The 25974-nt window shown below is 33.8% G+C and overlaps 1 protein-coding gene across 2 annotated transcripts in view; it reads left to right on the top strand.

The window, feature by feature from the left end:
• The window catches only part of LOC123684156 (transcription factor SOX-13), a 295003-nt gene that overhangs the window by 33033 nt on the left and 235996 nt on the right, over positions 1-25974 (top strand). The window contains exons 1-2 of one of the 2 annotated variants that reach the window (XM_045623309.1): positions 14841-14924; positions 14986-15032. In XM_045623309.1, the coding sequence (XP_045479265.1) occupies positions 14922-14924; positions 14986-15032 (50 nt within the window). In that variant the 5' untranslated portion in view covers positions 14841-14921. Of the gene's footprint in view, positions 1-14840; positions 14925-14985; positions 15033-25974 lie in introns of those variants that run through there. The other variant, XM_045623310.1, reaches the window with a different exon arrangement.

The following is a 25974-nucleotide window of genomic DNA, read 5'->3' as shown; positions in this document are numbered from 1 at the left end:
TTGCCAACACCTTTGCCAGCTGCTGTTTGAGCTTTTGATATCGCTTTGGAAGGCTTCAAACAACTGTCTTCTACTCAGTTGATGTTTTCTTTGTCTAAGGAGTTTAATGATGAATCAATATTTCATTGACTGTCACATATTGAAGCAAAAGTAATATAATAATAATAATAATAAATTGCCTTTATCAAAGAAAAAAAATACATATCAAGAGGCGAAGTTTAGCATAGCTACTTTCACTCAACCTCTTTGAAAAAAAAAAAAAAGAAAACAAACATTTGTAATAACAAAAAAAATAACAATTCTTGAGAATGATTCGATAACCTGAACATAAAATTATATTCTGTTGAAAACATCAGGAAAAAAAATATATTTATATTACATATGTAAACTTATCCACACTGCAATTGCAACAGTAATTTTTTTAAATTTCGTTTTAAGAACCTCTCTGAGCGTGTCTTGTAACTAGAAGGAACTGAGTTATAAACAGTGACTGCGTTGTAAGTGAAACCTCGACTCGAAACGGAAAGACGAAATCTTGGCAAATCCAGAGTATGGGAATAGTCTCAGTGATCAGAATCGACTATGTTTTTGATCAGCGGTGAACAAATTCACACAAAATAGTGAATAGGTACACTGCCTTCTGGTATCTAGCTGATAACTATTGAAGGAAGAAACCAATAACAAAGGGAACCAAGAAACCAACCTCTACAACAACAAACCATTAAAAGTTCCTGTCCAAACTTCCGAGATCCTATCTTCATGACTGATATAAAATATTTAGATTGCAACTGAAAGAAGTATTCAAAAAATACCATAACGTGTGGTGTACTGAAAGGGTCTGTACTTGGTCCATTGTTTATTTTAAATTATATCAACTTCCCCATGCATCGCATTGGGGAAACGCTAGTTTTATGGCATAAAAATGTATAATAATCTTTCAGATAATATAACAACTAATCGGCTTCATAAGGATTTTTAGATTAAATTTGATGTAAAAGCGTCTCCATTCATCGAAGAATCCATGAGTCACTATTTCTGAGTTCTCCAATAGGCTCCACACACGAAATCAGTGCTTTTCTAGCTTTTTTCAAATAAATCGTAGCTACATTAAAAATTCCAGAATAGAACGGACATCAGATTAGAAGCTTTCGCACGCTTGTTAAGTACCTACCTACTTTAATGGTCGAATAAATTTCACTGATTATGTTGAAAAATAAGATGATCTTCTGAATTATAACGATTCCAAAAAACATGTTAAACTAACATCTGATTTGAATATTCTTCTATGGTTATTTATGTTCTCTTAGATGTCTATAAATAGTGGAGTGTCCGACTGATTAGATTTTCCTCACGATAATTGAAGTGAAATGGCCATATTTCCATAGACAACTGTGATGTTTGGTTTGATGTAGGTTCATGAGAAACGATGAACAAATCGACTGAACTATCGTCAATTATCGTGAAATGTAAAATTCAGTTATCCAAACATCGAATTTTAGTTTCTTTTTGTATTTTCCAGAAGTCACGGACCACTCCCACAGTTAGGCATTGCGGTATTTCCTCATTTAAAGTTCTTAGGTTAGAGTTTGCTTAAGTAACCCCTACTATTTTGTACGTAGAATCAACTGAAATAATAAAAAATATAGGTTCTGATTTGAAATTCTTGAGTTTTGATGAATTTGAATTGTCCAAGTTCATGATCTCCTTCTGAACACCCTGTACATTTTTAATCCAAACTGCAAACAGTTTTATAATACAACATTTCTTTATTAAATTTATTTAAATGTATTACATCCAACAGGCACATGCCCAATTACAGGTGTAAGTAACATGAAAAAATGACCAAATAATGATAACTAACGGAATCGCCGTCGGCAGAAAAAAAAAATGAATATCAATTTTCTACCAGATAATACAATTTTCTTTTAAACTCATTTAAGGACAGAAAAAAAACATCAACTGAAGGGGCATTGTTCAGGCTTCTACACCTTGACAAAACAGGACTGTGAAAATATTTACAGAATTCAAAATGAAATTGTCATTAATAAAACTAAATAATAAATGATGCAATGATATACTGCGTGTACAATTTGAAATAAGGAAGAGGAAGTCTATATAACGGTATAACGGAAGTTGTAGAGATCTCGAAATATTTTAGTGAGGAAGATCATTGCCTCAAACCCCAATATGCAAATTTTCAGCACAAAATTTTGATTAGAATTTCATAAACGTCTAACAGACCATCGCGGTGAATCACCCTGTATATATGAAATAAAACAATTTTAAGCTCCGTGTTTCTACACGTTTGAGCTTCTGATCAAACTTATCATAGCTTCAGATCATGAAAAAGCATGAAGAATATTAGGATTATTTCCTTGGGTGCATATGCGATCTGATTGTGATTTTGTGTGTATCGTATATGGAATAAGAATTTCAATCTCCGTACAAAATTTTGTGTTCATAGCGTCGTCAGAATCGTACAGAATTCATGCAGTAGATCGAAAAAAAGTGAGGAAAGAACTGTCAAGAAGTTAGGAGGTTTTGACCACTCGTCAATTTCCTAATTTGGAGACCAAATATACCTATACATATACATTTATGAGGTCCCGAGGCGCAAATGACGCAATATTCAATGAGCGCTCAAAAGCTCCGGTTGAAGTTATTTGTTTCTCCGTTTTTTTAATTTGATTTTTATTTTTTACACACTCCAAAATAAAATTCAATAGAATGTCATTCCTTTGACAGTTTTTTCATTGAAAATAAGATCAAACCGTACAACTAATGTTATTCCCTGAGAAAACAATCCACCCAAACTGACCCCTCATATTCTAAAAAAAATTTATAACCGCATATTTCACATGACCCCAGTTCAATTTCGGGTATCCAATTCAGCTGAATCGCGGCATAGTAAACCAGAGGGCCATCTGCGTTGTCACATAAACCCAAGAACGCCTACAATATATCGGCTCATGCGGCCAGATAATCAGATCAATCTACTTCAATTTTGAATGATCCCTGGAAATGGACGAGGCGAGCTCTGCATTATGCCAAGAAGAAGGCGCGTTGTTGCCAGACGCTCTGGAAACGCTCTCGGACAGTAGACATGCGACAATGTAATATCTTTGATTTTTTGGAAACAGAAAAATATTTTTTTCGAGAACACACCCCCAAGAGATAATTTTTCTTCCGAAATATTTCATTTGTCACGATGTCTTTTTTTTCGGATTTTGCAAAGAACTGTATCAGGGTCGCCAGCAGGATCGACAAACCGGACCTTTTGCCGGGGCGCCAAATTTTAGGAGCGCAGTCTGTTGATGAAACAAGACATATTTTCTGACACAAAAATGTTTTCTGAAAATACCACTTTTTGTAGAAAAAAAAATATAATTACCAACGGCCAATTTTTTTCAAATCTCTCAACTATTAACTATAGTTATGTATATACAAATAGGTACTAAAATGCACCTGCAAGACCTACGTCGTATTTTTACTAAAAACTTATAGAGCGTCGTACTTTTAAGTATACAGGACATTTTTGATGATCGTCCTTTGATAAATTTGTCAAGATTTTAAGGTGAACATACGATTTGAAATGTAAATGATGCATTAGGGAAATAACAGAGGCTTTTTCAAAGAAAATTCAGATAAATTAGGCAAAGCAGGGCGGCGAAATTTTATTTTGCCGGGGCGCCAAAATGTCTGGCTGGTGGATGATCAATTTTTTTTCTGATAATTTCCAGATTCCAGTGATAAAATTCTGCACTCAGTTGTGGAATAACAGTTCAAAGTTTCTTGGAATCAATTTGATCCCAGCATTAGACCCAAAGAAAATAAAAAAGATACCACAAGGTTAATATTTAGTTTGTAGGTTGATATTTAGTTTGTGTTTGTCAAAATCATTTCATCCGACGTAATGAATCAAAGTTATATGGTCTCCAATAGGTGCATGAATAAACTTTTTTTTTCAGTACAATATGTAAGCACTTTTTCACAGGAATACCGCACATCTTTTTCGATTCTTACTAAATTTTAGATACCCTATTGGTTAAGTCCCAATTTGTCAGCTGTATCTACAATTCTCAATAATGAATTATTTATATTTACCTATTGTTTGATAGTAATTGATGTGTCAGTTTCGATTGTCTAAAAAAAATCAAATTAAAGGGCAAACTCGTAAAGTAATAAACATAAATAGATGGAGTATACGCAATTTTACCTAAATGTGCCCAACACGGTAATATTACGTTGTCGGATTGTGATATATTTTAAAATACACAATTTTACTATATCGTTATGAATGTACATTATATTGAATGTAATATATTTATTTGAGTGATTCCCGAGATTAAATTTTCAAATATGAATACTTGGAATCCGATATTTCTCCTAATTTTCGAATTTATAATAAGCGGAGTATTTATTATGTTTTGTATCTATATGCTGAAATTCAAGGTTTGACAACTTTTGCTCTCTTAGTGTCATCGGTTGTTTCACGTCGTCTGGCGCGCTTGAAGTTCGTTTTCTGAATTTCCGATATATTTAGGTATATATTTCAATATATTTTGGGTTAATATGAAACGTTGATTCACTATTGGACATAAGAAGTGCGTTCTTTGAGGAGAAACTCGCAAATTGAGTGAAATATCGCATCACTTATATGTTTTCATTTCCGCGCGCTTCATGTCAAATTTGATCATTCATGTTGGGGACAAAATTTGCTTACTTAAAATGACATATGCTCCCTCTTTATGTTTATTACTCTGAGGGCGAACTCAATTTGTCAAAAAGTATTCAATAGAAACGTAACATAACTATTTTAAGAAATATCAAACCTGTTGCTTGAAAATATTCAATTTGTTTTCTTTTGGGTAGTGGAGTCCTTTCAGATATACTCCTTAATCCTTGAGTATCAAATTTTTTCTTTATTTCGCAATAAATTCACAGCGAATATTTCATATCAGAATCTACAGCAAAAATGCACAATGTGGCAACGACGCGGACAAAGTAACCGCATTCTCTTCATCGGTTTTATAATGCACCTTACTTATTCATTGCACACAATCGCGTCAATAATTAATGAGCCTAGGGGTCAGCCGATCCCTGAACCTTTTTGAAGGACCCTACTTTATCGGCCTTCCCGGCAAATAGCTTGTTTTTGTTTGATAACTTTATTTGATGGCTTTTTTACTCCGCCGCCGGCGTACAGGTCTGGCAACATAAATTTAAAATTCGGCAGCGATGGGGTAGCAAAGATGAGATCAGTATCATACCGTTAATTTAATTGATATTTTGATGGCCACCCTCAAAAGAACTAGGGGCTGATGTATAAGATTCATCGTAAAATTATTCGAAAGAGATTACAGTTAACTGTAGGAGAAATATTGTCAGAATACTTTTGATTCTCTAGTTGAACATCTCTAAATGCGTCAAAACTATTAGATTAATTAAAACAATTGAGATTTTTCGATATTTTCCAAAACAAGAATTAGGACTCATGATGTTAGAGTTTTCAAATTACTGCAAAAGTAGATATTTATTCTGCTGTGAATTTTTTTTCAATCAATTCAACGTATGAGAAACCTATTTTGAAGATTATGCACGATGAAAAAAAAATCGAAAATCACCTCCATAATCTTGAGAATCATTCTCACTTATATGACAGCAGATACAAATAACCATATGAATTGAAATCTTCTAACATTGGTGTTCCTCAAGGAAGTGTAGCTGGACCTTTATTGTTTTTTCCATACATAAATGATATTATATTGAATATCAATCCAGAGGTGTTCAATCCTATCTTGTATGTCGAATCCCATTTTTTTTATAAATGGTTTTCTGTTACCTAGTGGCAAATAGTCTTAGGTTGCTTTTGCTAATGTCGTTCGTCAAATTGGTTCAATAAATGCTCACACTGAATCTCTACGAAGAGAAAACAATTGATTCAATGTTTTTCTACATTGAACCATTTCAATATCAGTATTGAAGATTGTTAATTTGAGGTGGTGAATAATGTAAAATTTTTGGGTTGGCATCTTGATATTACAAAGGGTTGAGATTTATATAATACGTAAATTCCGATTCTCTAATGCTTTTTGAATTTCTAAAGACAAATGCAATAGTCTTACATCTCTCTAGATTTCCACGTTTTCTGCCAAAAATAAACCTCTAGTTAAGTAGCTAACTTCCCACATCATAATAAGCTTAACTTTCTTCTTGCATGAAATGATTTTGTTATTTTTTTGACTATTGTTTCAATTACTCTTCTTCATTCGATTTAATATTGTATCGAGGCATGTTCATTCAGATAAGTACAATAGAAATATAATTTTTTTGATTCATTTTGCGTTGCAAAATTAAAACCAATTTGGAAATTTGAAACCATTTCACCTTCGATATTATTTCATTCTGTAAGATATTTTTCTTGAGAAGGAAGATAATATCCTGTCCAAAAATAAATCAAACACCTGTAAAACAACCATGGCCAGTCCGCGATTTGAATATAAATGCTTGTTTTGATAAGGAAAGAAAAGGAGATACCAAAGTTAGATTTCTCTTCAATGGATATCGTGAATAGAAATTGATTTCTGATGATTCCAAACAAGATAACGTTTGAAACAGATGGCCACTGCTATAATAAATTTTCGTTCTCTATTACATTACTTCCAACCTAATCCGACAACACTATAAATAATATAATATGCGATATGCTGAAACAATTACGAAACATATATTTCATGAGAAATGGTCAAGATAGCACCTGTAGAAGGCTGATGTTAATATTCAAAGCCTTTTGTAGATCCCCAACGTCCTGTTGGCATTCTATAGTTCCTGGACGTTGATCCTATCTAGAAGTTCATCGAAATGTCATCAATTCAAAGATTAATCTTGCCTTTCGGTTAAACAAATTGTTGTGTTGAGTCGACGGAAAAATCTTCATTGGAGTGGAGGAATACTGTCACAATCCAAATGTTACTATTATACTTTAGTATCAACGCATGTAGGTTAAAAGTGAAGTTATTTGTGACTATTATTTCACAAGTATAATATTTATTGCCTTTACCTATGTCTAAGGTTTCTTGTTTCGACTATTTAAAGTCAATAAGCTTTGAAACCTTGTTGTTTACCCAACTGTCCTGTTAAAGTTAAAAATTATTATCTGTGACCTATTGTATTGAACTTGAGTAACGTTAACACTCTTTTCTGAACGTGGTAAAACAGATACGAAAATCCCTTTAATCTATGATAAATTTACCCCTATGATAAAACCAAGAAGACGTTGAAAATTTGTGACCGAACTAGGCAGAAATGTTTAACTAGTTAATATTTGTGATTGATTAAAATTTCATTCAAAATATTCTGGCAGCTATGGAAAATTTGACGTTTGCCCTTAGTTGCAATAGAATATATATCATATATTGCTTGAAAGATAAGGTCGATTTCGTTATTGTTTTTTTGTTTCAATGCTTTTGTTTAGGTGTTGAATCTTTTTTTGAGGCTGCGATTTGGCCTAGGGTACGACAACATGAGAATTATAGACAATTGAGTGAATTCGACAGAAGGATCACTTGAAGGGAGTTTTTCATTCAGAGAAATTGCTATCCAATTCTCTCAACCGTTAACAATCCTCTGTAGAATGGTGTTTTCAAGCATAGTCTAGAGAAGGTCAAGACCAACGTAGACGAGGAAGTAGACAGCTAAGATAGATAAATGAAGTTCAGGACCGCCATCTCCAATTGATGGCATTCAGGGACAAATTCTTGAGTACAGCTCGTCATTGACAGCAACAATTGGAGAGGTGTAGCTAGCAGCTTGATTTGGTCGTGCAATGGCATAGTGGCAAATAGTTATACTTAGATGTAGATGACTTCACAATGTGCAGTTAGCTGTTGATCAGCCTGTGAACCTCACTGCATAGCTTTACGAAAGCAGCTCTCAGTTGGTATTCACCTAACTAAGGTGATAGGTATGAATGCACATCCTTCCATTCCTTCAGGAGCTGGCTCATCTGATTTTTTAGCAGGATAATGCACGTCTCCACATTATAAGGCATTCTATGACCCCTTCGAAGAGACTTACGTCAATATCTTCTCCATTGTCACCCAGATCTCTAGACCTTTCGTCTATCTAACATGTGTGGCACATAATAGGAAGATGACTAGAAATTAGACAATCCTCCACAAACACTAAAAGCTTTCTGACATGAATAACAGGTTGCCTGGAATGCAATAACTCACTTGGTAAAATTTTGATCAGTCACTATCTTCGACTAGTTAAACATCTCTGCCAGGTTTCGATGAAATACTTCAAAGCCATCTTTTTTTGCATTTTTATGTCAGGGTATATTTTTGCCCTATCATGAGCTCAGCTCATATGAAGCAACTAATTTCTTCGATGGAAAATGAAATATTATATGAACTTTCATATTTATTGCACACAGCTGCCAGAATCGGCTTCATTTTCACGCAGATATTCCTTACAAGGACCTGCCTTCTTACATGAAGGTGTATCTTAATTTAAAGAACAATAAACGGCCAATACAAACAGGATATTTTCCCAGTATTTCTGTCACCAATGACTCGAAGCAATTTTCCACGTCTTCCTATCATGTTTTTGAAAATTTGTTCAATGAATTTAAGCACAACCATAGATATTCATTAGTCGAATCAAGCTTCTTGAATTAACTCACTCCAAGACGTCTAACTGTTGCGAACGGACTAACCAACATCAAATCTCACTTTCGAAAGCAGGATCGAGGAAACGCAGTTGCATAACCTCAACCAATTAAGTCCAGTTGTTGAGCTCGCAATAAAAGTTCTGATATTGTTTCCCTTAATAGGTCTCGGGCCAGACGACTGCGATTCTTTCACGTACGGCAACCACAGACACACGTGGCACGTACTCTTAATGAGGATCGATCGAAGTACGCTTGGGGCTTAACAACCGGACAATACAAGAGATACAGCGGAGTTTCGCGAAGATGGACAACGGCAAAAATGATACCGTGGAATGAGAAACTTACGGTTGATCGAAGGTACTGGTGAAAGTTTGTCACTGGTGAATGAAACGATTACAGTTGGTACGATGACAAGGCTGATGAATTGGATGAACGACTTTTCTAGCGAAAGATGAATACAAAGCTATCGGACTTCCGAACAAACTGAAAATTGAATAGTCATTTATTAAAGAGCTCAGTTATCAGTGAGGACTTATGTAATAGAGTCTTCGAAAAAATGGAACTCACTACCGGACCACATTGTCTGCGCCCCAAGTGTCAATAGCTTCAAGTACCAGCTTGATGAACTCTTCTTTCATGATTTATTTTTTTCTCGTATCTCGCACACTAAATTTCTATTTAGTTTTTGTGGGGTTATAGGCTTCTGCCTCCCCGGGGCTGGCGTTAGGGATGAAACAGTGAAGCAACTCTTTCATGCGCCTCTTTTCGATGGGCCCTTTCATATTTCTGAAAAAATATAGTCTTGATTCTTAAAAACAACATGAGGTTGGTCTGCTTTGCTGCGTTTATCAACATTCCCTGCAATAAAAATCTCCAAACCGTCTTTACTAAGCCGCCTGTTCAGTAAATAACACAGGTCAACCCAACCAATATAAGCATCATTGCCTATTACCCTAATTGAATGAGGGATGGAATTTATTTCACAAAGACGAATTACGTGGAAGTTGTTTATACATTCAACATATGGAAAATTCGTACGATTCTGAATTCGAAACTAGTAACTGATAAATGCTAAATGTTTTCAGCGGAACATATATTTTTAATCCCATTTAGTTTTCGATGCTTTGCATGACTTACCGCCCTTTGTATCTTGTAGTGTGATAGGTAATCTATCATTTATCGTATATAATCGATTGTGAATGTGAGAATCAGATTGATTACTTACGCATTGTTCATCGACGTCGAAGAAATCCTCCAGGAATTTATTGTAGGTAAAAATGTCCGAAAAAAAAGAAACCCAGTGGAAACGACAGAAGCAGAAAAAAATGATTAGCAAATTCGCTAGAGAAATCAAAATTGGCGAATTATCATCGAGGCAGGTGATGTTTTTTGTTGGGGGGGGGGATTCGTTTTTTGAGACTTTATCACCAGTGGCGCCAAAAAATTCTTTGCTTCATGCGACAAAATTGCTCGCGCTGGCCCTGGGCCTCCCCCATTCTCTATTGTAAAAATAATGAAACAAGTTTAGGGACCAGACGTCCTGAGTTACAATTCCACAACATTGGAACTTGGAACATAGAAATTCCAGGAACGATTAAATAACTGGAGTAAAAACCTAATCTTACATAATGCCTGATGCCTTCTCATAATTATAACATACTTTTTGTATTCTATTCATTACGACTGTAGAGCATTGTTCCTCGTCATTGGAAATGCCAAATTGATGCTGGATTTTCCCCTGTAGTTGTTATAGATCAGTGGCGTCTCGCGATTTCGGAAGTCTTATGAAGAAATAAAAAGTTGGATCGATTCGTGGATCGCTTCAAAAGATGATCAGGTTTTTCAACGCGGGATTCGTGCGCTGCCCGAAAGATGTGAGAAAGTAATGGCCAGCGATGGACAATACTTTGAATCATGAATGTATAACCAGTTATTCACAATAAAGCTTCGAATTTCGGAAAAAAAAACGACGGAAGCAAAGTTGTACGCCTATGTATAATCTCCAGAGTTCAAAAATTGGTCTCCGAATGAAGAAAGAACACAATTAGAGTAAGTACAGGCACGAACACCGTAGTCCGGTTTGATAGACCATTCCGTGATTTTAGATCTTAATTTCTTGCAAACTTGCAAACCAAATTACAGAATTGTCTCCTTGCACACATTGACGAATAGATCATTATGCTGGAATGCGCAAGGTATAGTATTCATTGATTACCTCCAAAAGGGCCAAACCATCAACAACGATTATTATATAGCGTTATTGAATCATTTAAAGGATGAAATCGTTAAAGAAGAAAAATTTGAAGAAAAAAAAGGTGCTTTTTCATCAAGACAATACGCCGTGTCACAAATCAATGAAAACAATGGCAAAATTGCATGAATTGGGCTTGGAATTGCTTCTGCATCCACCGTATTCGCAATATCTGGCCACCAGCGACTTTTTCCTGTTCTCAGACCTCAAATAAATGCTCGATGGAAAAAAATTTAGCGCCAATGAAGAAGTAGTCGCCGAAAATGAGGCCTATTTTGAAGCGAAAGACAAATCGTACTACAAAAATGGTATCGAAAAGTTGGAAGATCGCTATAATCGCTGTATCGCCCTCGAAGGCCGCTATGTTGAATAATAAAATCGAATTTTGCCAAAAAATGCTTTTTATTATGGTAGACCGGAGACTTTTGAATTGGCCTGTTATATTATCAACCTCAGAAGATTCCTACTTTAATATCTAAATGAAAACTTTTATTGGAAAACCTTTATAATAATAATAATAAATACTCTTTATTTCAGAATCGACTCAAGTTTACAACATGAAATGAAATTAAATAGTATAAAAAAATTGTATAATTTCTAGTTATTTCCTAAATAATCTTGTAGGCAATAGGGTTGCATATCCACCAACATCGAGAATAATCTCTTCTTAAATAATTTGTAGTTTGTGATGTTCTTTGTTTCATTTGGTAGATGAGTGTATATTATTAGACATCTGTATTCTGCTTGTTGTTGCGTTGTTGTTAGTCTATATATAGAAGTCGTTCTAACTGATACTGTTTTTGTGTTTTGTCTATCTTTCTGAAACTTTCTGGTACATTTTTCCATTGTTATTCCGCATCTTTTTTCATTTGAAAAAGAAATATAATAACTTATTCGAATAAAATTTCGAGCGTTATTTCTCTAGTATACCGACGCGTTATTTAATAACATAAAAGGATGTTCGACCCCCAAAATCCGTTTATCGCCGAACAAACCCTTTCAATACTCGAATATTCCCCCCCTCCAAACTTAATTTCCGCCACAGAAAATACGAGATGGGATATTTAATTCCGGGACATTGACGAACAATCATGGAAGGGGCGTAAATCGAAAAGAAAAACCGTCCCGCCAATTTTCTTTCAATCAGCACAAAACATGTCTCATCCACGCTCCGAAAATAATTGAACCCGGCTGCAGAAAAAACGGAAATATGCAGCGCGGGAGACTCACGTCGATTACGGGGAGCTTTTTCAATTTTTCCAATCGTCGACTACTGTGTCGCCCTTTTCCCCGGTTTTCCTCCGTCAAGAAAATCCACTTATTTCCCGGATCCGAATGGCGTGTGTTGCTGGGAAAATAATGCCGTTATGCCTTCCGAGCGCTCGTTCTGCGAAACGATCGTTCTATCATTTCGTCACAATGTCTGTAACGATAAGCTTAACGAGCTATAGTAAAACACAATTTTTTTTTTGGTAAAAATCGATTTTATTATTCAACATAGTTGCCTTCGAGGGCGATACAGCGATTATAGCGATCTTCCAAATTTTCGATACCATTTTTGTAGTACGTTTTGTCTTTCGCTTCAAAATAGGCCTCAGTTTTGGCGATTACTTTTTCATTGGCGCTGAATTTCTTTCCAGCGAGCATTCTTTTGAGGTCTGAGAAAAGGAAAAAAGTCGCTAGGGGCCAGATCTGGCGGATACGGTAGATGCAGAAACAATTCGAAGCCCAATTCATGTAATTTTGCCATTGTTTTCTTTGATTTGTGACAGCGCATTGTCTTGATGGAACAGCACCTTTTTCTTCAATTGGGCCCGTTTTTTAACGATTTCATCCTTCAAACGACTCAATAAGGCTATATAATAATTGCTGTTGATGGTCTAGCCCTTTTGGAGGCAATCAATGAATATTATACCTTGCGTATTCCAGAATACTGATGCCATCTCCTTGCCACCTGACTATTGTGTTTTTCCGCGCTTTGGATTCGTTTCATCGTGTGCAGTCTACCAGCTGACTGTCGATTGGACTCCGGAGTGGAATGATGGAGCCATGTTTCATCTATTGTCAAATACCGACGCAAATATTCAGGTTTATTGTACTTAAACAGCTTCAAAAACTGCTCAGAATCATTAACACCTTGTTGCTTTTGATCGATTGTGAGCTCGCGCTGAACCCATTTTGCACACAGCTTTCTCATGTACATATTCGTGAATGATATGATGTACACGTTCAGATGATATCTTCACAATGACTGCTATCTCGATCATCTTCACTTTACGATCATCCAAAATTATTTTTTCGTCGGTGACAGCCTCTTTTGGGCGTCCACTGCGTTCGCCGTCTTCGGTGCTCATTTCACCACGTTTAAACTCAGCATACCAATCAATGATGGTTGATTTTCCTGGTGCAGACCCCGGAAACTCTTCATCAAGCCAAGATTTTGCTTCAACTGTAATTTTTCCCTTCAAAAAGCAATATTTTATCAGCACACGAAATTCTTTTTTTTTCATCTTTTTTCAAATAACAAAAGTAGCTACAATTTCAATTCGATCCTACGTTTCGTTCTCCGTAAAAAAACCAGGGTACCAACGGCCGTGACAGACCCTTTATATAATGTACCCATATAATGGCACATATCAAAAAATTGAATTTGAAACCATTAAGTATTCATTTGTTATTTTTTTTACAGCTTTTCATAAATTGTACATTGTATATTCTACTTTCAGAATAATTCCATATAAAAATAACAAGAACTCGAATTTGAACAAGTGCTAAAACCTTCTGACTTTTGTCATTTCTGTTTCTCCCCCAGATTTATTCATAACTGATGGTAACCTAGTTCTCGCTAGAGGAAAGCATATTAATATTGTTTCATTGAGAATTTTCCTCATTGTGAGTATGACTCAATTTATCATTGAAATGGTATTATGTATTTTCACAAACAAAATTGGAATTTGTACTAGATATCTTCTTTAAATATTTAATCAATAACTCAGTTTGGCTGTCCTAAAAATACATATGTAGTAGTTGTACAAAAGTAAACGCATCACTCTCTCATCGAATTTAATTTGTATTTTCAATGGAGATCAATAGGTGGTTTTGATATTTTAGGATTTCAAATGTCCTTTGATGACAAACCTATGGTCATAATTGGGTCGACAAATTATCCGTTCGAATGTAACTTAGATTGATTGAAAAATTTTCAGGATTTTAGAAAAAAAGGATTGGAGCTATGTGAATAGAACTTCATCAATGATCTCCGCATTTTGAAACTCCAAAACAAGAGGATTATATCCATAATCAGAAATAATTGATAGCGAAAAAATTTTAAATCTTGTGTAACTATCTCGCATATATTTCATCGTAACTTCCAAGTAGAATTATTATGATACGATAATTGTTCAGTCTCATTGTGACTTCTTCAGGTATTTACATTTTAGCTACTAACAAAATATGAATTGCACTTTAGGAACTTTATCTTCAAGCAGAATTTCGTGTTGATCTTATCATTGGAATCATAGAAGATTTATGCAGAAAATCAAAAAAAAAATGAGAAAAATCAGGAGATCTTGAAAACTCCTTCATTCTTTTTTTGTCAGTGGCAAATTGCACCCTTGGAGACCACAAAATTGGAGCATGAATAAACGAGTTCTAAAAAATTCCTTACTTTTTAAATTTTTTCTAATCTTCAGTGTTGTTCTTCTTGGAGATAAAAGAAAACATTCAATTCGCCAGATAATCCAGTCTGAAATTTAAAGTATGTTTGCATTAGAGCGAGCCTATTTTCTGCAATTGTCAGCTAATCTTATCATTCTCAATATTATACGTATTTTAGTGAACGAATTGTCAATATTCCATATATTATACAAATAAGATACCGTGGATATTTGATGTTTGTTTCTTCGAAAAAAGTTTATTTGATTCTGATGGATCGGATCACACCAAGGTGTTGATATGTGCGACTAGATATTAGTATGTACATTATTGGTTTTCACAATGGTAATATATCAGTGCAATTTTGGATTTTACGTTGGGTTCATTCAAGGTTTTGTTGTTCCAGAAATTCAGCGTGTTGTCCAGAGGCTATGCCGGTGCCATGAATACAGGGTGAGTTATTGTGTTTTCATTAATTTCTTTCTCATAGGAAATCTTTGGTATTCTTACCCTCTTTCACTGAAAATATTTTAGGTTTTATTATAAATTGATATCTTAAATTGTAATATTCATTCATTGGTAAATTTGTTTCAATTTTTGATTTTAGCCATTGATGTTTGTTGTTAAAACATTTCTCAAATTTTCTAATGAATACATTATCGATTCCAAATTAGGGGGTAAATGTCTACAGACCTCTATGACATTGACCTTGAAAACTGAACAATTGATCAAGCATATTCTGTTTTATGGTGTACACGATGGAAGGAGATAATCAATTTTAATTTTGAATTCTTCATCAGTGTGTCGAGACTAATCGTTTGAGAACATTTTCGTATCAAAATTACACACATTTGGGCAGAATAATAGATCCTTGGCATGTATGGATTAATATAAATGATAATCGATAAATATGTCGAATTTTCGTTGATCCAGTGTCTATTTCACAACTGTATACTATTTTTTTAATCATCGATTACAACTCTCTCGAAAAATTGTTCCCTGTCTTATTTCAGTTTCTTTTTGGACTATATACATTCCAGATATTATTTGTTCATTTGATATCCAGAGTGTTCCTGAAGTAGAGGTTCAAAGCAAAATGAGAGATTCTTTGGATAATTTCAAGGAAAAAATGTCCGATACTTAAACATGATACCACAAACGCATTGTTTTCGAGATAGTTTCTTATAGTTCTATTTTATTGTGATGATTTTATCTGTTTATCGAATCTGTATTAATTTTCGCTACCGATTGGCTAATAAGTACCAAACTCATTATTAATTCATTCATCAAAGCTTATTAACTGAATCTTTATAATAAAGATTTTTTTGAGAATTGTTTGAAATTATTTTCTCCAAATCGGCAGCAAATACGACAAAACTACAAGAAACCAAAAAGGCTGCAACTTCTCCTGGTAGCAAGCTACGCCCTTGAAGCCTCAGTATATCTAAGTATATATAAAACCGCTTGCACATATACGTCAAACTTTAAACGTAAAATCACAGCCCAAACGGGACCATCTAGAGCAAAAATGACAAGAATAAGACCCCCCTCAAAATCGTCTGGAGATCCCGGGAAAAATCCCAAACCTTCGATTCTCCTCGCGGTTTTCGAGTATACGGGGTGTTTCGGATCATTTTGACATTTCAAGTCCCATATTTCTGTGGTATCTGTGGACAATTTGACTGTCAGTGTCATGTTAATAATAAATATTCCATTTCGATATATGAAAGTTCTTGAAAAAGTTTGCAGTTTCCAAAATTGTTATTCAATATTTAAATAAATGCCGACAGATAAAATGCAAAGTCTTCGGCGAATCAAAAATTCGATAGATATTTGTCAAAATTTGGAAATGAATATTGATATCATCGAATGCATTTTCAGTTCAGGTTCGTTTGAAGGGTTTGTATAATTATTGATTCAATTGGATGAATGTTACTTTATTTCAGGAATTTTTCGTTTATTTTCCACAAACTATAAAACTACATTCTCTTTCGTGAGAATTTGAATCTATTGCGACAGAAGATGGAACTACAAAAGAGAACAGAAGCTTCATTCATCAATTCAGTCTTGGATTGGAGTAAAAGTTATGCTACTATGAAACAGTATTGAACAGATAGAAAAACTCCTTATAGATAATTCACAATTGGCTTTATTACTGGAAAAAAAGAGCCAAGTTAGTCAGATAACAGTCAAAAGTTTCCATGTGTTTTTTGAATATCTAAAATATACACTTTTACGACAGAGGAGTGCAAAAATATAAGTGACCACTCCGTTTTTGAAGAATTTGAGTGCAGTGCTGTTGAATTTATAATGAATAAGTCAAATCTTTCATACTAATAATTTCAACTATATACAGGGTGTTTCCTAAAAATGGGGCAAAAATTCAGGGGGTTGTTCCTTGGACTATTCTAAGAATATTTTGTCCTTTGATGATTTTTGAAAAACCTATTTGTTTCGAAGATACAGGGCGAACAACATTTTTCATATTTTTAAAATTAATAATAGTTTAAATAAAAATGCGTACCGCACTGTGTTTACTAAGTAGGTACAATTTATTTTTAAATTTGTTTAACAACATTCCAATTACTAAAAACGGCCAGTTTTTTGACTAAAAATTGCTAATACATCACAAAACGAATTCAAATGAAAACCGTGTTTAATCTGTATTCCTTTACCATCTGCACTTATCAATTTTTAGTCAAAAAACTGGCCGTTTTTAGTAATTGGAATGTTGTTAAACAAATTTAAAAATAAATTGTACCTACTTAGTAAACACAGTGCGGTACGCATTTTTATTTAAACTATTTTATTAATTTTAAAAATATGAAAAATGTTGTTCGCCCTGTATCTTCGAAACAAAGAGGTTTTTCAAAAATCATCCAAGGACAAAACATGCTTAAAATAGTCCAAGGAACAACCCCCTGAATTTTTGCCGCATGTTTAGGAAACACCCTGTATACCCTGTTATATTATTTTCCGCTCAACTGAAACATGTATTAATAAGCCTTGGAAATTAGAGACTCTCAAACTTATAACCTGATTTCTCAAAAAGGTTTCACCAAGATAAGATATTGTAGGTAATTGCTTATGAGGTAACATAGTTGGTTTATTATAGCTATACTGAATATTTCTAAAAATAACATTCACTTTAGATGTGAATTAATTAAATTTGGACTTATGCATCATATCATATATGACTATGAAATTGAGAAAGACATATTCTTCTAAATTCCATTATAAGTCTTTCGAATAGTACTTTGAAGATATTGATTTCAATGACGTATGGAATATATCAATTGAAATACTAGTCAAAATGTTACGACAGAAATAAATTTTGAAGGATCATTCAGTATATGAAGAATTTTAACATGGCAGTCACTTTCGAAATTGGTATCAATTTTCCAGCAATTCAATGAAGGTATAAAATACTTTAAAAAGCAACTATTTATTGAAAATTTCCATGTCATGAATGAATGATCAAATTTGTATGAAAATGTAGATACCTACCTATTTGTTCACTAAAGTTTCCAATCTTTGAATCGTTATAGGAATAGGTGCTATATGGCCATTTAAAAAATGCTATCCTACTGATTTATTCATTGCTTTTCATTTTGGTAAAAATTAAATTATTCATTGATTCAGATCCAAAGTTAACATTTGAAAAAATCAAGTCGTTGTAGTTATCGAAGCCACTAATAATAATAATAACAATAGTACCGATTTCAAATACTCAGTTCCTATTGACTGAAGTGAAAATTGAACAATGATCTTTGTATCTTGAAATGAGTTTTGCACTTTTCCAGTGTTCAACAATGAGATAATTATTAAATTGACTCAAGAAATTAACAGAGTATGCTATATCAGGACTAGTTAATACTGCTAAAGATATTAATAAACCTATTAATTTCTTATATGGTTCATCATTACAACTCTCTTTTGTTGAATCAAAATTCAATTTAGTTTTCACATGTTCACAATCAGACATGTTGAATTATTGCAATACATATTTGAAGAATATAATCGATAGCTTTACTACCTTTTCCATAATTTCTAGTAATATTCATCCCTAATCATTTTTTAGCTTCCCCTAATTTCTTTATCATAAAATTTTCTATCAGAAAATTCATTCAGAATTAACATTAGTTAAAACAAAAAAGTCATCCATGTACAATGCAATAATAGTAAGCCAGTTATTTTTTGATTTATGTAAATACTATGATCAATTGTTGATCTTTTGAAACTTATATCTATCAAAATTTTATTTACTATATAGGACATAAATTGCCCTGTTTAATTCACTTCTGAGTAAAACCCAGAGCCACAAGTCTCAGTAGCATCAATACAATCTTCAGATACTAAAAAACTCCTTAGTTCGTCAGGAATTTCCAATAGGTCCTTCAAATTGTTGCAATTATATTGTATTTCTTCACAAAATATGGAATAGAAGAATAATTTGCTGCTCAACTGAAAAATGTATTGATAAACCTTGGAAATGAGGGATTTCTTATAACCTGATTTCTCAGATATGGGTATCCGAAAGGTAGATCTATTATTCATTCTGCCTCTTTTCAGTTTGTTTATTACAGCTACACTAAATATTCCTAAAACAAAAATCTCACTGTAGGTCTTTTCAAAGATCTTATCGAACGATTATGTAAATTCAATATTTGTCAAAACTGAAAATAAACATTGAATGCAATTTCTTTATTTCAGGTAGTATTTCTATTAACGAGTCAATTGAATAAATGTAACTTCATTTTAGGGCCCACAAGTAAATATCCAATGGAATGATAGCCCTTAAAATATATCTATTATTCATTTTGAATTGACTTACAAGAATATCAATATTTTCATCGGCAAGACATAAAACGACAAATTTTCTTTCAAAGTTGAAATTCAGAGAAAAATATGCTAATAATTGTCTATTGTAACTATTAAATAAACAAAAAAAGGACCATAAAAAGGATTACAACTTAACTAACAAACATAAACTTTTTTTGTCAATTTTTCCCACCCAATCATCAATTAAATTTGGACTTATGCATCTTACATGTCTCTATAAAGAAGAAATGTGCTAATTTAAAATCTTAATGTTGGGATTATATTATTATTCAATATTCTCTAAAAAAATTTTACAAACCTATAAGCATGAATAACTTTCTTGAAAGACTGACGCTCACATTTTGATTATTCATTTCTCCCAAATTCCTCAAAGAAAGAAATTGCCATTTCTGGAAAAATGAGATCTGAGAATTTGGTTGATATCGGTTATTTTTTATTCATTATTAAAGAATACAATATACGATTTATATTTCAACAAAATTTCAAGACATGCGTGTGACTGACAATTATGATCATAGAGAAATCTTTGTTTATGGTTATGACTGCGTTCGGCAAATCCACACTAGGGATGGGCAAAGGTCAGAAAACTATCGATATCTATATATTGTATCGATATTTTCTGACACTATCGAAATGTATCGAAATATGTAAGAGTAAAATATCGATATATACCGCTGTGATATTTTGGTGTGAGAAAATTCTGTTGATTTGAATAAAGTTTTTATTTTTATTATAGAGGATAATAATAAGATTCAGATGACAAGATTCAGTGGAAAACGACATATTTGGTAGTTTGCTTCCATTTTTATGGCGTATTTTGTCCTCCTGAACATTCATAGGGACATTGATGTTGACGAGGACGCTGTGATTACAAGGTTTTCAAAGGGTTCAAAGTTTTAAAGACCAAATTAGATTTTGTGATGTAGTTGCCAATTGTCTTCTTTTTTTCATATTAAACAATCTAATTTTTTTAAATTTCTACCTGAATGGTTGAAACCCTGATAAGTAAATAACAAATATATAAGGGTACAACTTTTTTTTGCGAAATTCTAGGCTTTATTGTAAAAAACTGGTAATACATTTAAAATTCAAAGTATTGCCCATCGCTGGTCACTACTTTCTCCCATCTCTCGGACAGCGTGCGAATTGAAAAAAATGGTCATCTTTTGAAGCGATCCACCAATCGATCCAAATTTTTACTTCTTCATAAGATCGGAAGTGCTGGTCAGCCAGGCCGTGTGCTATTAATTGAAACAAGTGATAGTCCGTGGGAGCAACGTCTAGAGAATACGTCGGGTAAGATTGTGGGGTAGGAATTCCCATTTTAACGTTTCCAAGTATATCTTGACTACTTTCGCAACATGGGGTCGAGCATTCTCATGCAGTAAAATCAATTCATCTTCTCTCTCGTTGTATTGCGACGGTTTGTTTTTCAATGCTCGGTACAAACGCATTAGTTGCGTTCGATAACGATCGCCTGTGATTCTTTCAGTCATAATACACTACGCCGAGCTGGTCCCACCAAATACTGAGCATGACCTTAGAACCGTGAATATTCGGTTTGGCCGTCGATGTGGAAGCATGGTCGGGATATCCTCATGATTTTATGCGCTTGGGATTATCGTAATGAACCCATTTTTTGTCTCCAGTCCCAATCCGATGCAGAAACCCCTTCCGTCTTTGTCTTGCAAGCAGCTGTTCACAAGTGAATAAACGCCGTTCAAACACCTCGCGGCTTCAACTCGTACCGCACCCAATTTCCTTGTTTCTGAGTCATTCCTATGACTTTCAGGCGTTTCGAAATGGCTTTTAGTGTCACTCCTATTGATCCTACAATTATTGTTGCGTTTGACATGAGTCTTGATCAATTATTGCTTCCAATTCTGCATCTTCAAAAAACTTCTCTCTTCCACCGCGATGCTGGTCTTCGACATCAAAATCACCATTCTTGAAGCGTTGAAACCACTCTACTATTTATTTATTCATTAAATCAAACGGAACAAGCCATTTTACAGATGTACCAGAAAATAACTAAACCTAGACATAAACAATATCGTTGGTACGTTCTTCCACCAATATCGTTCTCACTATAGGTATTTGAAAGCATTCGATGAACCTCAGCCGCGGATTTCTTCATATTTTAGTAGAAAATTGAAACCTCCCACAAATGACGAGAATTTGGCTCGTAAGCTAACATGGTTAATCGTGAATAACTTTATGATGCAGACACAAATCGACTAACATGTCAATGGCGTTATGTTCACAAATACCTAAACTTATTGTATGACATCTACGATATATTTATTTCTACTACCACTAACCGTTACAGCCATCTATTGCAAAACGGCGGACGCAAAGTTGTACGCCTTATATAAATATTCATATGAATATCTAAATATAAATATTTTTGAGAGGTAAGGCTTGATATCGGTATAATCTGGGATTTGGTTCCATAGAAATACTCGAAGCCCATAACGGCGAACCCCCTCAAAATTTAAGGGTAGGACCGCCCTTGATTTGTCGTCATGGAAAGTTATTTGCATCAAATATTTTCATGTGAGCAAGGGCCAAACGGTATTTTCTAGGAAAAAAAATCATATAGAATTCCACCCTAGAATCAGCATAGTACCTATACCGAGTGAATCGTCTGAAATCAGCTAACGATACAAGGTTTCCGAAAAAAATCTCTTATATTCTAGACGGATACTCAGTGAAGGATCTACCGGCATAGTGACGGGGTCCAAGGGGCGGAGCCCCTTCGGCGAGCAGAGCGAGTCTAAGTATATATAAAACCGCTTGCACATATACGTCAAACTTTAAACGTAAAATCACAGCCCAAACGGGACCATCTAGAGCAAAAATGACAAGAATAAGACCCCCCTCAAAATCGTCTGGAGATCCCGGGAAAAATCCCAAACCTTCGATTCTCCCCGCGGTTTTCGAGTATACGGGGTGTTTCGGATCATTTTGACATTTCAAGTCCCATATTTCTGTGGTATCTGTGGACAATTTGGCTGTCAGTGTCATGTTAATAATAAATATTCCATTTCGATATATGAAAGTTCTTGAAAAAGTTTGCAGTTTCCAAAATTGTTATTCAATATTTAAATAAATGCCGACAGATAAAATGCAAAGTCTTCGGCGAATCGAAAATTCGATAGATATTTGTCAAAATTTGGAAATGAACATTTATATCATCGAATGCATTTTCCTCAATTCAGGTTTGTTTTAAGTGTTTGTATTATTTGGAATTGATTGGATGAATGTTACTTTATTTCAGGAATTTTTCGTTTATTTTCCACAAACTATAAAACTACATTCCCTTTCGTGAAAATTTGAATTTATTGCGACAGAAGATGGAACTACCAAAGAGAACAGAAGCTTCATTCATCAATTCAGTCTTGGATTGGAGTAAAAGTTGTGCTACTATGAAACAGTATTAAACAGATAGAAAAACTCCTTATAGATAATTCACAATTGGCTTTATTACTGGAAAAAAAGAGCCAAGTGAGTTGGATAACACAGGGCCCCCGCAACCGCGCGTTCAACGCGTGCACCGCACGCGGGCGCCACTCTTGAGGGGCGCCAAAATCTCTTATAGACCGCATGAAAATCCGAAAGACCAAAGGTTTTTGAAAAAGATTTTTTTATTTTTTCAACAATTTTAAACGTGCAAAGACATCTTTTACACATCCAAACAAGTTCCCGAACGTCACAATCCATATAAAATAACCTCGGCCACAGATTGCAATTATACGATTCTTTTCGAGTAAACAAATCATAAATAATCATCCCTTTGTCGGTACGGGATTTCTTTATGGACCACCTTGCACCGGACGGCGGGCACCATTTCTTCGATCATCACTAAAACGCATATGGTACACATAAACAATCATAAATACCGAAGCGATAGCTTTTAGCCAGGGGAATTACTGAAACTTTCGCCACCATCTGTAGGAATAATACTATATGTTACAGAGAATTTCTGAAACTACCAAAATCTGCTTGCTATGCAGCAGAAACCTATCCAAAGAATAGTTATTTTGTTTCGAAACGTTTAGGGGTTGAGGTCAAGACGCAAAAAATTAAAATACTCAGATAATTGGAAAGATTTGTATTTTGTGTAATTATGGTTTGTTTTGCTGTTTATTGTTGTGATTAAATTAAATTTTATGAAATGGTAAGTACCTATCCACATACAGTATTAGCATTTCTATTAGTCTATAAAATTCGATTTTTTTTTCTGTTTAAAATGGTGCACATCCTAAATTATCCCATACCTATATACTATAATATTATTTTTATTTGCTTCAAATAGGGAAGTATTGTTTGTAATCGTGAACAAATTGAATCGACTTTGATATTTTGAATTTGTTACCTGGGGCCGTTCACGAAGCCGTTCATCATGCCCAAGATAGGGAGTCCTGGAAGCAGCTCGTTCAAAGAGTCGCGACATGAAGTCATTACACCCTTACGAGGGTTAGATTAAGAGAGAGACCTGGGGCCACCATCATATTATACTTAATTTTTTTTTAATATGCACCCTGGATCTGTATTATTTATTTGATGTTCGTAGCCGTTTGACATTCTAAAAAAATTATATTTCACCTTTGCCAAAAATTAATTATTATAACAGGAACAGGGTATGTGCTTCAGATCGGTGTTAACTTATTATTATTATTAATATTAACTCCGTTTAGGTTTAAAGGCTCGGATTTAAGGTTTAAATCCATAAAAATGAAAACATACGGGTTATTCTCAAAGGGATGGCGCAAAGTAAATCATGGGTGAATGTCCTTACCAATTTTGGATCAAGTTTTTCTTAAATTCTAGGAGCCATACAAGAGAAAACGACCTTCTGATGCAAAATTTCGAGAGCAAAAAAAAGCTAGACTTCAACAAAGGGAGAAGATGGCTGGGAGTATGGAATAATATTTAATAATTATTAATAATAATATTAATATTTTAATATAATATTATGAATAATTTAAAGGAGAATAAAGCTCAGGTTTTGAAAACTCTGCAGTTTCATTACAAAATTAATAAAATGCGGTTTTGATCGAATGCTTGAATAAAATAATGAAACATTTAAAAAATGTATTATGCAACAACTGACAGCATAAAGTTCTTAAGGCATTCGATAAAGGTTGCTGATAGTTTTTTTAACCCTTCTACAAATAAATTCCTAACAAAAACTGAAACATTTTTTGCCGATTATCCTGCGACGTTTTTCTCCACTTTCCCCCCTTAAGGGGCGCCAAAATATTTTCGGCACGCGGGCGTTGATGACCCTTGCGGGGGCCCTGGGATAACATTCAAAAGTTTCCATGGGTTTTTTGAATATCTAAAATATACACTTTTACGACAGAGGAGTGCAAAAATATAAGTGACCACTCCGTTTTTGAAGAATTTGAGTGCAGTGCTGTTGAATTTATAATGAATAAGTCAAATCTTTCATACTAATAATTTCAACTATATATACCCAGTTATATTATTTTCCGCTCAACTGAAACATGTATTAATAAACCTTGGAAATTAGAGACTCTCAAACTTATAACCTGATTTCTCAAAAAGGTTTCACCAAGATAAGATATTATAGGTAATTGCTTATGAGGTAACATAGGCCATGGGTATTTGAAAGGCAAGTCTATTCATTATGTCTCTTTTTAGTTGGTTTATTATAGCTATACTGAATATTTCTAAAAATAACATTCACTTTAGATGTGAATTAATTAAATTTGGACTTATGCATCATATCATATATGACTATGAAATTGAGAAAGATATATTCTTCTAAATTCCATTATAAGTCTTTTGAATAGTACTTTGAAGATATTGATTTCAATAACGTATGGAATATATCAGTTTAAATACTAGTCAAAATGTTACGACAGAAATAAATTTTGAAGGATCATTCAGTATATGAAAAATTTTAAAATGGCAGTCACTTTCGAAATTGGTATCAATTTTCCAGCAATTCAATGAAGGTATAAAATACTTTAAAAAGCAGACTATTTATTGAAAATTTCCATGTCATGAATGATTAAACTTTTATAAAAATGTATATACCTATTTGTTCACTAAAGTTTCCAATCTTTTAATCGTTATAGGAATAAGTGCTATATGGCCAGTTCAAAAATGCTATCCTACTGATTTATTCATTGCTTTTCATTTTGGTAAAAATTAAATTATTCATTGATTCAGATCCAAAGTTAACATTTGAAAAAATCAAGTCAGTGTAGATATCGAACCCACTAATATGGGTCAATAGTATTGGCCGATACAATTTTAGTACCGATTTCAAATACTCAGTTCCTTTTGACTGAAGTAAAAATTGAACAATGATCTTTGTATCTTGAAATGAGTTTTGCACTTTTCTAGTGTTCAACAATGAGATAATTATTAAATTGACTCAAGAAATTAACAGAGTATGCTATATCAGGACTAGTTAATACTGCTAAAGATGTTAATAAACCTATTAATTTCTTATATGGTTCATCATTACAACTCTCTTTTGTTGAATTAAAATTCCATTTAGTTTTCACATGTTCAC

This window comes from Harmonia axyridis, chromosome 7, assembly GCF_914767665.1.
Source record: "Harmonia axyridis chromosome 7, icHarAxyr1.1, whole genome shotgun sequence".
Classification (NCBI taxonomy): Eukaryota; Metazoa; Arthropoda; class Insecta; order Coleoptera; family Coccinellidae; genus Harmonia; species Harmonia axyridis.
The sequence above is the reverse complement of the archived record's forward strand: the minus strand, read 5'-3'. Positions and strand labels throughout refer to the sequence as shown.